The 13,184-nt window shown below is 32.2% G+C and overlaps 3 protein-coding genes across 5 annotated transcripts in view; 1 reads left to right on the forward strand and 2 right to left on the reverse strand.

The window, feature by feature from the left end:
- Positions 1-13,184, reverse strand: part of htt (huntingtin) — a 54,468-nt gene that overhangs the window by 40,484 nt on the left and 800 nt on the right. The window contains exons 1-7 of one of the 2 annotated variants that reach the window (XM_074175637.1): positions 5,038-5,277; positions 4,802-4,985; positions 4,042-4,317; positions 3,848-3,989; positions 2,360-2,704; positions 1,924-2,306; positions 947-1,399 (exon numbers count right to left, since the gene is read on the reverse strand). In XM_074175637.1, coding sequence (XP_074031738.1) covers positions 947-1,399; positions 1,924-2,306; positions 2,360-2,704; positions 3,848-3,989; positions 4,042-4,317; positions 4,802-4,985; positions 5,038-5,120 — 1,866 coding nt within the window. In that variant the 5' untranslated portion in view covers positions 5,121-5,277. Of the gene's footprint in view, positions 1-946; positions 1,400-1,923; positions 2,307-2,359; positions 2,705-3,847; positions 3,990-4,041; positions 4,318-4,801; positions 4,986-5,037; positions 5,278-13,184 lie in introns of those variants that run through there. The other variant, XM_074175638.1, reaches the window with a different exon arrangement.
- On the reverse strand, positions 6,598-8,406 carry LOC111509097 (macro domain-containing protein PG1779). Its single transcript, XM_023164788.2, has 3 exons — positions 8,030-8,406; positions 7,581-7,749; positions 6,598-7,116 (listed from the first exon to the last, which is right to left on the reverse strand). The coding sequence occupies exons 1-3, from the start codon at positions 8,372-8,374 to the stop codon at positions 6,821-6,823; spliced, it is 810 nt and encodes a 269-aa protein (XP_023020556.1). The 5' UTR covers positions 8,375-8,406; the 3' UTR covers positions 6,598-6,820.
- LOC111509038 (uncharacterized) overlaps positions 8,815-13,184 on the forward strand; it is a 38,178-nt gene continuing 33,808 nt past the window's right edge. For both annotated transcript variants that reach the window (XM_074175640.1, XM_074175639.1), the window contains exon 1: positions 8,815-8,971. The gene's annotated coding sequence lies outside the window, so the exon portion shown is untranslated. The remainder of the gene's footprint in view (positions 8,972-13,184) is intronic.

The following is a 13,184-nucleotide window of genomic DNA, read 5'->3' on the forward strand; positions in this document are numbered from 1 at the left end:
AATAGATTTCCTTCAAATGGAAGTATTCATAATGTGAACACTAGACAAAAACGTGATCTCCATGTTCCGTTTTGTAAATATAAAACAACATTAAATTGTCCATCAGTGGTAGGTCTTACTATTTTCAATAAGCTCCTTAGGTGTCTGAAAGATATAACAAACCTCAATAAATTCAGTAACTTGTTGAAGAATTATTTGATTGAGAATTTTTTTTATAATTTGCAAGAATTTTACAATTCGTAATATGTAAGTGTATCTGTGCTGTATTTTATTTTTTTTAAATTTTGTGTCATGGCTTTATATGTACTTTGACAATTCCAATACATGTTATCTGTGTCTAACGGAAAATAAATATTATTATCCAATATGAACCGCCAATTCTTCAGTCCACGTGGACTAGCTGGCAGCCGCTTTATCTCTTTGTACTGGTTTTTTAGCCTTTGAGGTAGCCGATAGCTTAACACATTAGATTACTTCGACTATACAATAAATGTGTCCGAATAGATGTATATCCATCAATATTAAAGCTCGTAAAAGTAATTCCAGTATTTGGGAAAGGAGATGAAAATTATATCTAAAATTATAGACCTATTCAAAGCGTGACATATCCAAAGCATTTGATTGTGTATCGCATGAAATCTTGTTGCAAAAACTTGATTACTTTGAAGTTATTGTACAGCTTTTAGTGAATTCCCTATTTTAGTGCTCCAAAGAAGATGGTTTCTTTTATTGTATTTTGTTTAAATAGACGAGTGATGTTAGTTTTCATGTCTATCACACTATAATCACAGTTTATTTGACCTTGTTTTATTGAACACATCTACTTAAATCCATATGAATTCATAATATCCAGAAATATATATTTTTTAGAGTAATTTTGAACAAAATGTTTATTGAATATATAGAATACTTCCTGAATACTATGATATTCGAAATTGAGTCTCACCTCTATGAAAATACTGACAAATTTTTCAGTTTGTAACATCCTAGTATGATCGACAGCATCACAATTTGAAACAATCCAATCTTCGTAACCACCCTCACACAAGCTGGATACGGTTTTCAGAAAACTACCTATCAAAGTCCTGACAGCACCTCTCAACTGCGGATCCGGATGATTCCTGAATAAGAGTACGTCAGATATGCCCTGCTCGCTGATTTTTTTACCCGAAAAATTTGAACTACTCGTGAAGTTTTTATCCAAATAGATGAAAAATCCAGTAGGGTACAATTGAAAAATGGTCGATAAGCAGGATAAAGATAGAAATTTGACAGAAACTCTGACCGTTTTATCCGAGGCATAAACGCCAGTAGTTCCACTAAGTAAGAAAAGTTTTGAAATCATTCGAATACAGTATACTAGAGGTACCTCATCTGAAATATTGCCAATGTCAATTTCCTGAAAAAAACAATTAAATTTTTAGAATCATATATAACAGAAATCTGAGAAAGTAGGTAAATGTGTTGAAAATATTTATAATAAATGTAAGGAAAATGGTTTTTGACACCTGAGGTAACGATAGATAAATTCATTAAATAATAATTCACCTGAGACATACTTAACCGGCAGAATTCGGCAATGAATTTAACGTCAAGTAAAAAGTGAATATTTGAGTATAAAGTGACACGAGGTTCTGCGTTGGGTCCAATATTGTTATATTTATCTGAATCACCTATATTATTCAAAATTTGAAGATAAAATTCATTCTTGTCTTGGCCATACACCTACTGGGTGGAAAATCAAAATATAAATTGGAAAAATTGGATGTTAATCAGAAATATTATAGATACTTTGGTGTCTTGTGATAAATTACCAATTGTTTCCTTGTATACTAAAGGTAATCAGGTTTTTTTTAAAAGTACTAGTATACTTGATACACTGTTTGTGTTATTGATTTGTGATAGAAATAGTAACATTCTTACCAGAATTTCTTCGTCTACATTAACAATTTTATCGTCAGTACTTAACGAAAAACTTTTTTCTGAGGAATTATCACTTAGACTGAGTATATCCAATGTATTCTCCATGCTGTGAGTTTTCAGTTTGCTAACAAAGTTTTCTCTGTTCAGTTCATTCATCTTCCCATAATCACAGGTATCTAGATTTCTTTCTGTTTCTGTCCCAATATTATTCACTTTATCCAATGATACGGATTTTTCCTTTGTTTTTGCAAAAGTAATATTCATCACTGATAACTTGGATTCGTCAATCCATTTTTCTATGTCGGAATGAAGTGTTTCGGTCAATTCAGACTCGGAAAATAAGTTATCTTCGGCTGTTAAGTTTGTAGCTACGCTGAGCTGACCTTCAATAATATAACGTATAATAACTTGAAATTTTTTTGTAAAACCTACTTACTTGGAGTTCTATGCTTCAAACTATCAGACGTATTGTTTGTGGTATATATTCTCTGACAGCCAAGCCCCTTATTAGAAAGAAATATTGGTCTCAAATCTCTGGGACAGTTTTGCAGCAGAACGTTTAGGGTTTCTAAACAAACATTGACTACGTTATGATCTTTATAATTCAAATAATGTAGACACAACTCAAAAACCTGCAATAATTGTTCATTAATGGAAGCCTTAGTTTTTTCATTCCAATCACTATTTGTACTGAGCAAGGTTGGTATTGAAGATTTAATGCAAGACATCGCTCCCAGAATCAGTGAACACAAGCTATCTTCAGTGACAGGAATCAGCAGGTCTACAAAAGAAAACATATATTGTACTTCAGTATCATTGCTACACATTCTCATCAACTTGAATGGATTTTTGTCTTGATCAAAACCACTAAAAGATAAACTTAAGGCGGATTCATTCAATATTGAGACTTAAGTCATAAAATCTTACGACTCCTGCCTGATTGTTCCTACTGAAAATTTAAAATTCAACTTCTTGGGATTTACGATTGGCACACAAGTCAATCTTTAGTTTCAATTTATGTAGTTGGATTTTCTATTATAGGCTTCAATCCACAGAAAAATACAATTAAGGTGGCTTCACTTCAAATTAGTCTTAAGTTGTAAGTCACAACAACAACAACAAACAAGGGCATTTTTCCCAAAAAAATTCTAGATAATTTGTTGTTATCCAAATTAGTACGATCACGAATATAAAGTAAGTTTATGCTGGATCTAATTTTTACTTTTACCCAGTCATATTATAGAATTAAGTTAGAAATGATGTTGCCATACAGACATTCCAATCAAAAATTATATTTTTCATTAACTGATAATTTACATGAGACTTCATCCTTTTGACAAACATATTTCATTGAAAAAAATTCAGTCATAGGGACTGAAGACACTGTATCAATTTTTTTCAAGACTAATTAACTTTCAAACAACAAATCAGATCAAAATGAGTTTACAAATCCAGTCACTACAAAAGTGGAGTGTCCCAGGGTAGTGTCTGAGGGCTACTGTTATTTTTGATATGTACCAATGACTTGTGATGCACTGTTTGGAACCTTTGGTGTAGTAATGAATATTACTGGAGTTTTTTCCCAACAAAAAACCGTTATTTTAACACCTCAACATATGTTTCAATCACCAAGAAAAAGAGGAAGACTTTTTTGGTGATAAAATTGAAAATAACTTCGATACTAACATATTAAGTCCAAAAGAAGCAAGGCTACAAACTTGAAAACTACAACATTTGTAACGGGATCAAAACGTGTGTGAAGACTGTATCAAGAAGAGATACATACACATAAGAAAATAAATATTTCAAAATAAAAATCTAGAAATAATCATCTCTCCCGGCTGGATATTGATACTGAATTATACTGCAATAATTTTCAATTACCATAGCAACCTAATCTTTCATATTATCAGACATAACATACCTAGAAGATAACTGAGGCAGTATGATAATAATATATCAGGTTTCCTGCAATGTGCACAGACTGTTAATATACAGTTTATATTAGTTCTTCTGATAACAGCTGATTCATTGGAAATATTTGCTAAGAAAGCTTTCAGAAGAATCTAAAACATGAAAAATTAATAAGATCACATTAAATTCACTTCAGATACCCACTTTTATTTCATTTTCTGTGGTGAAACATCCAAGAGCTTTCATTATTTTAGGTAAACTAGCTGCCAAAGTTTCATGCAATGATTCTTCAGTTCGCTTGGCAATTTCAACTAAATTTGGAAACATGTTTGCAGCATAAGGCTTTCCTTTGTGTGGCCGTATATTGTGGGCAAGAGCTGAAAACAGCCACAAGGCAGCTCTGAGGGGTCTGACTGCTCCATTCTTTTTTATTTCTTTGTGGAGTTCTATTTGAATCTTGCCTACGTAGCCATCTGCAGCCTAAAAATTGAACGTATAGATGAGCAAAAAGTGTCTCTATTTTCATGGTGATTATTTACCAGTGGCTTGCACTAGTTTCAGTAAAATGTTTCATTACACTTACGTATTTCTGTCCGCTGATCATGAATCTGAAATCAAAACTTTCGGAGGCACAACTACTCAAATAAATCAACTATTTCAAGAAACCATTTCTGATAATAAAAACTCTTGAAATTATATCTTCCTTTCAAAATAGTATGCTAGAAATCTTTACTTGCTTGCCACTTGATTTTTTTCTATGGAAATGGATAAATGAAGGTCCATAACATATGATCATGAAGAGAAGGTATCATTTCATCAGTTTTGATTGTCAATGGATTCCTGAAATAGTTGACTTTTCAACACTTTCAACATTGAATAGACCAGAGCGCATTGTCTTGACTTCAGTTTCGTGATCAGCAGACAAAAATAAATAGGTCTAATACAAAAATTTATAATAGCATACCCTAATGATTCTGTTCAAGCATTCTTCGCTGGTCATTCGTATATCAGCATCTTGATCATCACATAGTAAAAGAAAGGTTTCCACACTGATCCCTAAGAGTGTTTGGAAGTTTGGGGAAATTCTGATGGTAGGATTAGAAATAGCTTCTGTTACATTGTAACAAAATTGTACTTTTTCTTTTTTCCTTGAAAAGAAATAATTCAGTGGAGTTCCAGATGAAATACACTTACTATTACTTGGATTGCTCAGATGGTTGATTGTGTTTTGATAAGTTTTTCAGAGCCTCCAGAGATTTCTGGAGTTTTTCTTGTGTTGCCATCGTTATTTTGTGGATTATATTACTAATTACTACATAAATGGTAATTATCTCCAAGAAAACATTCAAGGAATTGGAAAACCAGAGCCCAAACAACGCATTTGTGATTCGACCCTACTTATTCTAGGAATTGTTTATTTACAATTTACAAAGCACAATCTGTCATACTGTCATGTCAAATTCTTCGTCTTCAAAATCAGATTGTCAAGAAGAAAAGTTAAGAAAGTAAGGCATTAGGTACGTTTTTTTGCTACGATTCCGAAAAAAGAATGACATTTCCCGTTGTTTATTCGGAAGAACCAGTAAACCTCATTAGTGAGGTTGAAGAGATTCCAATTGCGATTCATCGCTGGATCTAAGTATTCATTTACCATGTATTTTCACATTGGTTTTGAGTTTCGTCGACTTTCCGACATATTTTCAAAATCTATTTTATGTAAATTTGATAAAGCGGTTAAGGGTTTCGCGGCCGAGATTTTCAGTGTTACTATTTTCATTCGAATTTGAAGGCCATCATAGTTTGGAACTGCATCCTAACGTTTCGCCAGCACGAGCGGCTGGCTTATTCAGAATTAATATTTCCGATGATTTGTGTCATCGTGTGTGTGATTTCAATTCAAGATAGCATCAAAGAGAATTTCTGAAAAATATGTATTGCGATAGATAACTGAATTGTGAAGGCATTCGATATCATTACGATGAGAACATTTCTTGGGACGTAATTTTTGACTTCAAAGTTGAGCTCCCACAAGAAATTAATGTTTAAAAAATTTGAAGATGATCTTCCGCGCGAGAATAATCCTAACCTAATCACAGAATATTGTGTAGTATTCTGTGCCATTGTTCTGTGCTAAAATGGTTTTTATTTGAGGAAACCATGGTCAGAAGGTGGCAGTGCTTACCTCAAGGAAAATAATGAATTGTTGAAGAGACATTTCTACGAAATATTACATTTGTTAATTTAATAAAAATGTTCTTAAATTTTATGTAGTTAAATTAATAACAGATCCGCTTCCAAACAAGCAAAAACCCACATTCTCACCTATATATTACATCATTGTCAAAATATCAGCTTTACTAAAATAACATACGTAGTTCTTTTGATTTCAGGTTATTGGACTTTGTATAGATTTGATATTATAAAGTCTATATACTAATGCCATAAGCCTTTTCTGTTAAATCATTGCTCCTATTTTATCTGATGTGGGAGATTAGATTCCAGAGGATGTATGTTTTTATGAAAACCTAAGCAATTGGAACTATTTTTAACAACCAAAACATTCAAAATCAATATCAACATTTTTATTATATTATATCTTACAAATATTATTAGATTTTCTTTTCTTTTGAAAAAACGGCCATGACATCACAATTACACTTTTGAAACTTAACCCAAAATTATTGAAAGTAATGGTGATGATATGTCACGCTTAAGATCTGATGAAATGTTTATTATGAAAAAAATAAAAGACCACTGGGAAAATGTTCATAACTATAATTCCTCTATTACATCTCTTATATAAAATATGCAGTCATTTGGTTTGATTACTTGAAAGTATGTTATAAATAACTAGACATACAGAGGATAATACAAAAATAACCAAAACTGTAAAAAACATAACTTAAAATGATAAATTCCGAAAGTTATTTTTCTATGCAACAACTGACACTTAGGAATATACCCTTATAAATAGACATGAAAATTATTCCAGTGGAAAATAAGACTGCAACAGTTGTTCATATATTTTTTTGTCTTCATCCATAAACAAGCAAAATATTACTCTGTCAACTGCTTCTGTGTTTGATTCCAAATGCTGTCTGACGGCATATGCTGCGACATGAGCTGCAGCCAAATTTGGATACCTATAAACTCCAGTAGAAATACATGGGAACGCTACTGATTTCAGATTATTTTCCAGCATGACCTTCAAGCTGTTGGAGTAACAGTTCTTGAGCTTATCAGGTTTTTCTCCGATTGGACCAACTGTGTGAATAACATCTGTAAAAATCAATTTAAATTGCAGGGAGTTGTAGCTGATCTACCAGTTGGAATAAAAGTCATTAATGTATAACTTGGGTAAGAGTGTGCAGTCTGGCAAAATTATTTTTAAATAGAAACGTCCACAGATATTGTATATTAAAAAATCTAAATTATCAATTCAGTTGCTAGAGAGATCCAACCCTACATTATATCAGCTAATAATAACTTTGTTGGGAGTGAAAATGCAAGTTTTCATCATAACTACCACCCCTGCATTTTTCTTCATGATATGTTTTAAAGGTGTACTGTTTATAAATCTCAAACAGTGCATAGTAGCCAAGTATGCTTTATACTCAATTTCACATAGTACAAAATTTTCTATAAGAATTATTGTATATGACTAATAACAAAGGAGGCACAAAGCAGCAAAGAAAGGTTTAACTCGTGATTCAAATTTATGAAAAACTAATTATGGAACTCACACTTAGCAGGCAATTTATAACCACCAGTAATTTTTGCTTCTCCAGTGGAACAGCCTCCCAAAGTTATACATTCTTCTTTTAGCATCTTTCCAGCAGCTCTGTGAATGGCCCCATCCACTCCACCACCTCCTTGTAAACTTTCATTTGCTGCATTGACTATTGCATCAATCTGGAAATTGATAATACATCAATGACTATATTTACATCAACGGCTTCAATTAAAACTATCACTATCATTGTCCAATTAGTACATTAAAATATACATACATATTTTCAATTAATTTTTCAAATTAATTTTTTGAAAAATTGAATAACTTTATCAATACATACCATCAGTCAAATAATGCACAGAAAAACTTTCAAGCAACATTTTTTTGAAGTTTAATAGCTTTAAACCAATTTTTTTTACATATGAGAAAAAAGATCAGAACTCAGGAATTCTTGTTTACCTCCAGACAAGTTATATCCCCCGAAAAATATGAAATTTTATCGGACAAAACGGCATTTTTCGAGGGGTCAATCTTGTGCCCTGATAAGAGGTCTATTTTTGGTAGCAATTTTTTTCCTTTGGCATATTCTTTCCAAGTAGGAATTTCTTCTAGCTGTTGGCTCGATTTGTAAAATTTTCTTTTTTCCTCGGTACCCATCGAAAGAAATTTTCGTTTTTCAGTTCTCCAATCACTCATTTTGTTGTTTATAAAACTCAAACTGATATTTCTGAGGAATATTTTATCGCCTTTTGACACTACTTTATGATAATGACCAGCTGATTTTGTTAACTTCGAAGAAAACATTTTGGTTATCTCAATTCCACCAACGTAAATATATTCAAGTTTACCAACAGACTCTTAACTACTGCCACTAACACAGCCTAACGATTTTCTTCGGTTATACTTATGATTTTTTGCAGATGATGAACATATTCAAAATTTTCAATATTAAGATCTTATAAGAGTTTAATGTTGGAGTCCGTTTTGATACTTGATGAAAATCCATAACGTATTCAAGAGAGACTTTAATGCAAGATTAGGATTATCACCAAAACCGCGTTTCAGTAAATAGTTTTACGAAAATGCAATACGTGTTTCGCTATACAACAGCTTGTTCAGGTGTAACCCTTCTGCGCTTCCTTATTCGAAATATTTGAGTTCTCATTAATTGAGCACGGTTAAGCTTATTCTAATCTATTTGGAGATTTATATCGAACGATTTGCCGCTGTGTTATCTACGAAAACAGAAAACCATGAAACGGTAGTAAACGCACATAATCCAACAGTTCGTCGCGGATAAAGTCTCGTCTTGCGAATTCTGGGAAATTGTTTGATAATAATAGTAAATGAATAACTGTGAAGGATCTCATTCTGAATGTTTATCCATATTTGTTGACACAGGTACGAAATCAGCTCACAGATGTGTATATAATGTTAAAATCGATTGACAATATGACAATAAATTTCCCAAATTTTCGGTTATTTATTCGTGAATATGGTTTGAAGATATGCGGAAGGCAGATTAGGAAAGAACAAATTCATTTTCAACAAAATTTTTGAAATTTAGGAAAAATAAGGTGAATTTATAATTTTTCTAAAAAAATTTTTATTTATTCATAAATTTCTATTTCGTTCCCTTCAAAGTAGGCCCCACAGATATAATACATTATATCCATAGTTCCTTCCAATTTTCGAAGCAGTTCCGATATGTTCCTTTTGGAATGTCCTTGATCACTCTCAGCGATTCGGTTTTTATCTCCTCTGTTGTCGCAAAACGCCGTCCTTTCATGAGTCTCTTCAATCTTGGATTGCAGGAGGCAAATCTGGTGAATACCGTGGCTGGCACATGATTACGGTATTGTTTTTGGCAATTGGTGGATTATCGTGATGCGAAAGCCACAAATTGTTTCTCCACTATACCGAACGTTTTCTTCGTATTGCTTCTCGCAAGCGGCGCATAACTTCAGAATGATACTCCTTATTGACCGTACGACAATGTGGCAAGGACTCCTGATACACTATGCCATGGTAATCCAAGAAAACTGAGCAAAACCTTGAAATTTGATCGAACTTTGCGTACTTATTTTGGTCTTGGCTCTTTGACTGGTCTTTTGCTGGGCTCTCTTCCATTGGGACGATTGGACTTTGGTTTCGATGTCATAAACATATATCTACCCATGATGTGTCACCAATAATAATGACAGATAATTTTAAAAGAGTCAGTTTGATTTGGAAAAATTTGTGTTTACCATAACCTGAAAAAATTTCAGGTTATGGTAATTTTGTAGTAGGTATATTTTAGAGATATTTTATTGGTAATTTAAAAACTTACAGATACATTATTGCTTGAAAGTTATGTCAGTGGAGACGTTTTTACTTGGTTTTGATACTAATAAGATCATTCACAATCGGAAAAATCAGTCATCATAAAATGTACACAAGCGTGTTCATTCATTTCCAACACTAGTTTTAAATCTCTCTCATTCTCTGTCTCTCTCTTTCCCATTCTCCATGTCCTTTTTACTAATAACATTGATATAACATTAGGAACTACACGTTATGTACCTATTATCAAATTGATGTATCTATGACTGACGGCTTTGGAATCATGAACTAATAGGATATTATGATATGCCTGATGATGTAGCAAATATGTACATTTTTTTTTGAACAATTTTGAACAATTTGGCCATCGCACATTTTTCTTAACGAAAAAATCACATTATCATATCAAGTGAAATAAATATCCTTTTCATGATATCTAGAAATATTGAAACTGACATCCATGATAGCATATTTATAGATTACACGATTATCTGTTCATTGTGTACATCATTTGCTCTCCATTCCAGAACGAATATTTGCGAAAGATTATTTTACTTATCGTGACTGTTCAAATAAATTTCAACATATCGATATTCCTAGTCTATCAATATCAATATCAACAGCCCACTGGTCATGTCAATAGCGATGTAGCGACGACTGTTTTCCAGAGTTGTGGTTCACAATGGTATTTTTGTGCAGCGCCGGATTTGGAAGTCTGGAGGCCCTGGGGCAACGAAAGAATGGAGGTCCCAATTTTTTTTAAAAAATGGGCCCCTTTTTTTATATTAGAGTTGAAGTTTTAACTTCCAGCTAAAAAAATTTAATATTTTCAAAAAAGGGTAATTGGGCGAAAATTGAAACATTTAATAGAATTGAAAATTTTCATTCAAGTGATTTTTAAAATTTTGAGCTCGAAGAAGCGGATAGTTGTAAGGATGACCTCCAGGGTCAACCAATTTTTTTTAATTTATTTTATTTCTCTTCAACTCATGGGTACAAATTACAAATTAGACATTAAAAAAGTATTGCTACTGAATTGTTTGATGAAATAAAAAATTGATAGTAAATGGAAACTTTCTGATATATCGATGAAAATATTATTATTTTTGTGCAAGTATTCTTAGTAAAAATGCAAAAAAAATATTTGGAAGGAAAAACGAATACGTTGTTGATCCGTCAAAATTTGGATTTTTTTCATCTTTATCGTGGGGGCTCCTCTCCTGTAGTTTCGCCTGGCCTCCCCTAATTCCGGCCCTGTTTTTGTCCTACCAATTCAAACATATAAGTCAAATCCTTTGTAATTTTGGGTTCTCCATTTTATTTGCCTCTCCCATTTTGATTTTTCTTTTATCTATTCTGTTTTTTCCGTTATTGTTTTTCATCAAGTATCTGCCAATTCCATCACATTTCTTCAGGAGTTCAATTTTGTTGTTATCATTTTTGTCACGTGCTTTTTTGTAATGTTCAAAATTCCTCAAGGATTAGATATAATAATTCATGCGATATGCATGTGCAATTTACTTTTTTTTACTCAGTAGGTATAGATCGAATATTCGAGTAAAATAAATGATTATGGCTCACATCATGGAACAATATGGTACTAGCTCTATCAACTATACATAACGATACATAAGATTCAGCCATACTGGACTTTTTCCCCTCTGGTTTAGGTGAATTATCGTTTGAGCACACGTGATTATTTTCTGATGCGGATTCTGCTTCTTCTGCACAATTATTTGGTGAAAGACAACAGCTCATAGTAGCCGAAACTTGTTGGAGTTAAGGATCAACAAGGTTTTACTTTTCAACGTGCGACTCTAGCTCGGTTCATACGATCGACAGTAAACATTTATTGTTCCAGAGTTGAGAATTTGCATAACATTTTGTGTAAAAACGAAAATAAGGACTTAAAACACTTGAAATGTTGACAGTTGCGTATGGTGATTTTACTCTGAGTCAGAAAAAAGTTTACAAGTGGTTCAAGCTTTTTATTGAACGTCCAGAAAATGTGAATGTCGACACTGGCCCTGGACGTTTCAGCTCATCAACAAAAGATGAAAATGTTGAGAAAGTGAAAAATATTGTTTTGGAAAAACGTCGAATTTTAAAGTTTCGACTTAAAATAACTGAATGCATTCATCTGAATAGTTAGCAAAATTCAATTTCCAATGTATACTTAATTCCATTGAAATAAATCGATTTCTTGAATTCAATACAAATATCTTATGATGAAAAAATTATTACTCAGACCAATTAAATATACTTCAAATGTATCAAATTACTTTTTTCCTTTGTAGCAAATCAAAACATTGTCTTTAATAAATGATCACTGTGATCTCTATAAAATTCATCAGCGATATCCCATATTCAACTTTTCCACCATTTTTTACACGCTTTATATTAGCTTCCCCTGTATGTATGTATGTTTCTTTGTAACTCTCGTTTTCATTTCATATCGGGATCTGTATTTGACAATTATTGACATTATTGCTTGATCTATTCAAGGGCAGATGGCGCTGTACGCAACCTCCTTGATATAATTCGAACTCACTTTACATGTATTTCTTCATTTGAAAACATTATTTTTTTTATTAACACGCGCCTGCTGCCTTATTTCTAACCCTCCTTTGCGGGCCTGCTGCCTTGGGCTTGGTAGCTGATTTTCAGGCTCCCTCTCCGGAATCGGAAAATATCAATGGTCATTTTTCTGAACAATATACGGCTGATTGATCCCAAAGTATAAATAAAATAAATATAGTTTTAAAAGACTAAAAAACACGCTTTTATAGCATACGAAACTAAAAAATGAAAAATAAATATAGTTTAAAATACTAAAAAACACGCTTTTAAAGAACATCGAACTGAAAAGTTAAAAATATATTTTTTTTTTTAAATAAGCTTAAAACAATAACGAACGAAAAATACTGGTTTTATTGTGAAAAAGGGTGGGCACTTTGTGCCATACTTTTTGTATATCAAGCGTCCGTCGCTTTTTTTACAATAATACTAGTATTTTTCTTTAGTTATTGTTTTAAGCTTATTTAAAAAATATATTTTAAACTTTTTATTTCGATGTTCTTTAAAATCATGTTTTTTGTTTTTTAAATCATATTTATTCCATTATTTTCTTCCTTCAAGATATTGTGTAACGGTAAAGCATACTCAGCTCTATCTCAAAACGCTTCAGAATTTCGAATTATGTCCAGTATCAGCAAATATCAATTTCCACTTATATTTGTTCAAGGACTACATTACTGATTTTAATATTTTATAATCGCATTTACTCATA

This window comes from Leptinotarsa decemlineata, unplaced genomic scaffold (assembly GCF_025532065.1).
Source record: "Leptinotarsa decemlineata unplaced genomic scaffold, Ldec_3_MD MMD2_tig00001064_RagTag_RagTag, whole genome shotgun sequence".
NCBI classification, from domain to species: domain Eukaryota; kingdom Metazoa; phylum Arthropoda; class Insecta; order Coleoptera; family Chrysomelidae; genus Leptinotarsa; species Leptinotarsa decemlineata.

What these genes read in the sequence shown, in the direction of transcription:
- LOC111509097 (XM_023164788.2), bottom strand. Translation starts at nt 8,374, where the DNA reads ATGTTTTCTTCGAAGTTAACAAAATCAGCTGGTCATTATCATAAAGTA. An exon ending in GGGATATAACTTGTCTGGAG is followed by an intron (nt 7,750 to 8,029) that starts GTAAACAAGAAT and finishes ATCAATTTCCAG; the next exon opens with ATTGATGCAATAGTCAATGC. An exon ending in TTATAAATTGCCTGCTAAGT is followed by an intron (nt 7,117 to 7,580) that starts GTGAGTTCCATA and finishes TGATTTTTACAG; the next exon opens with ATGTTATTCACACAGTTGGT.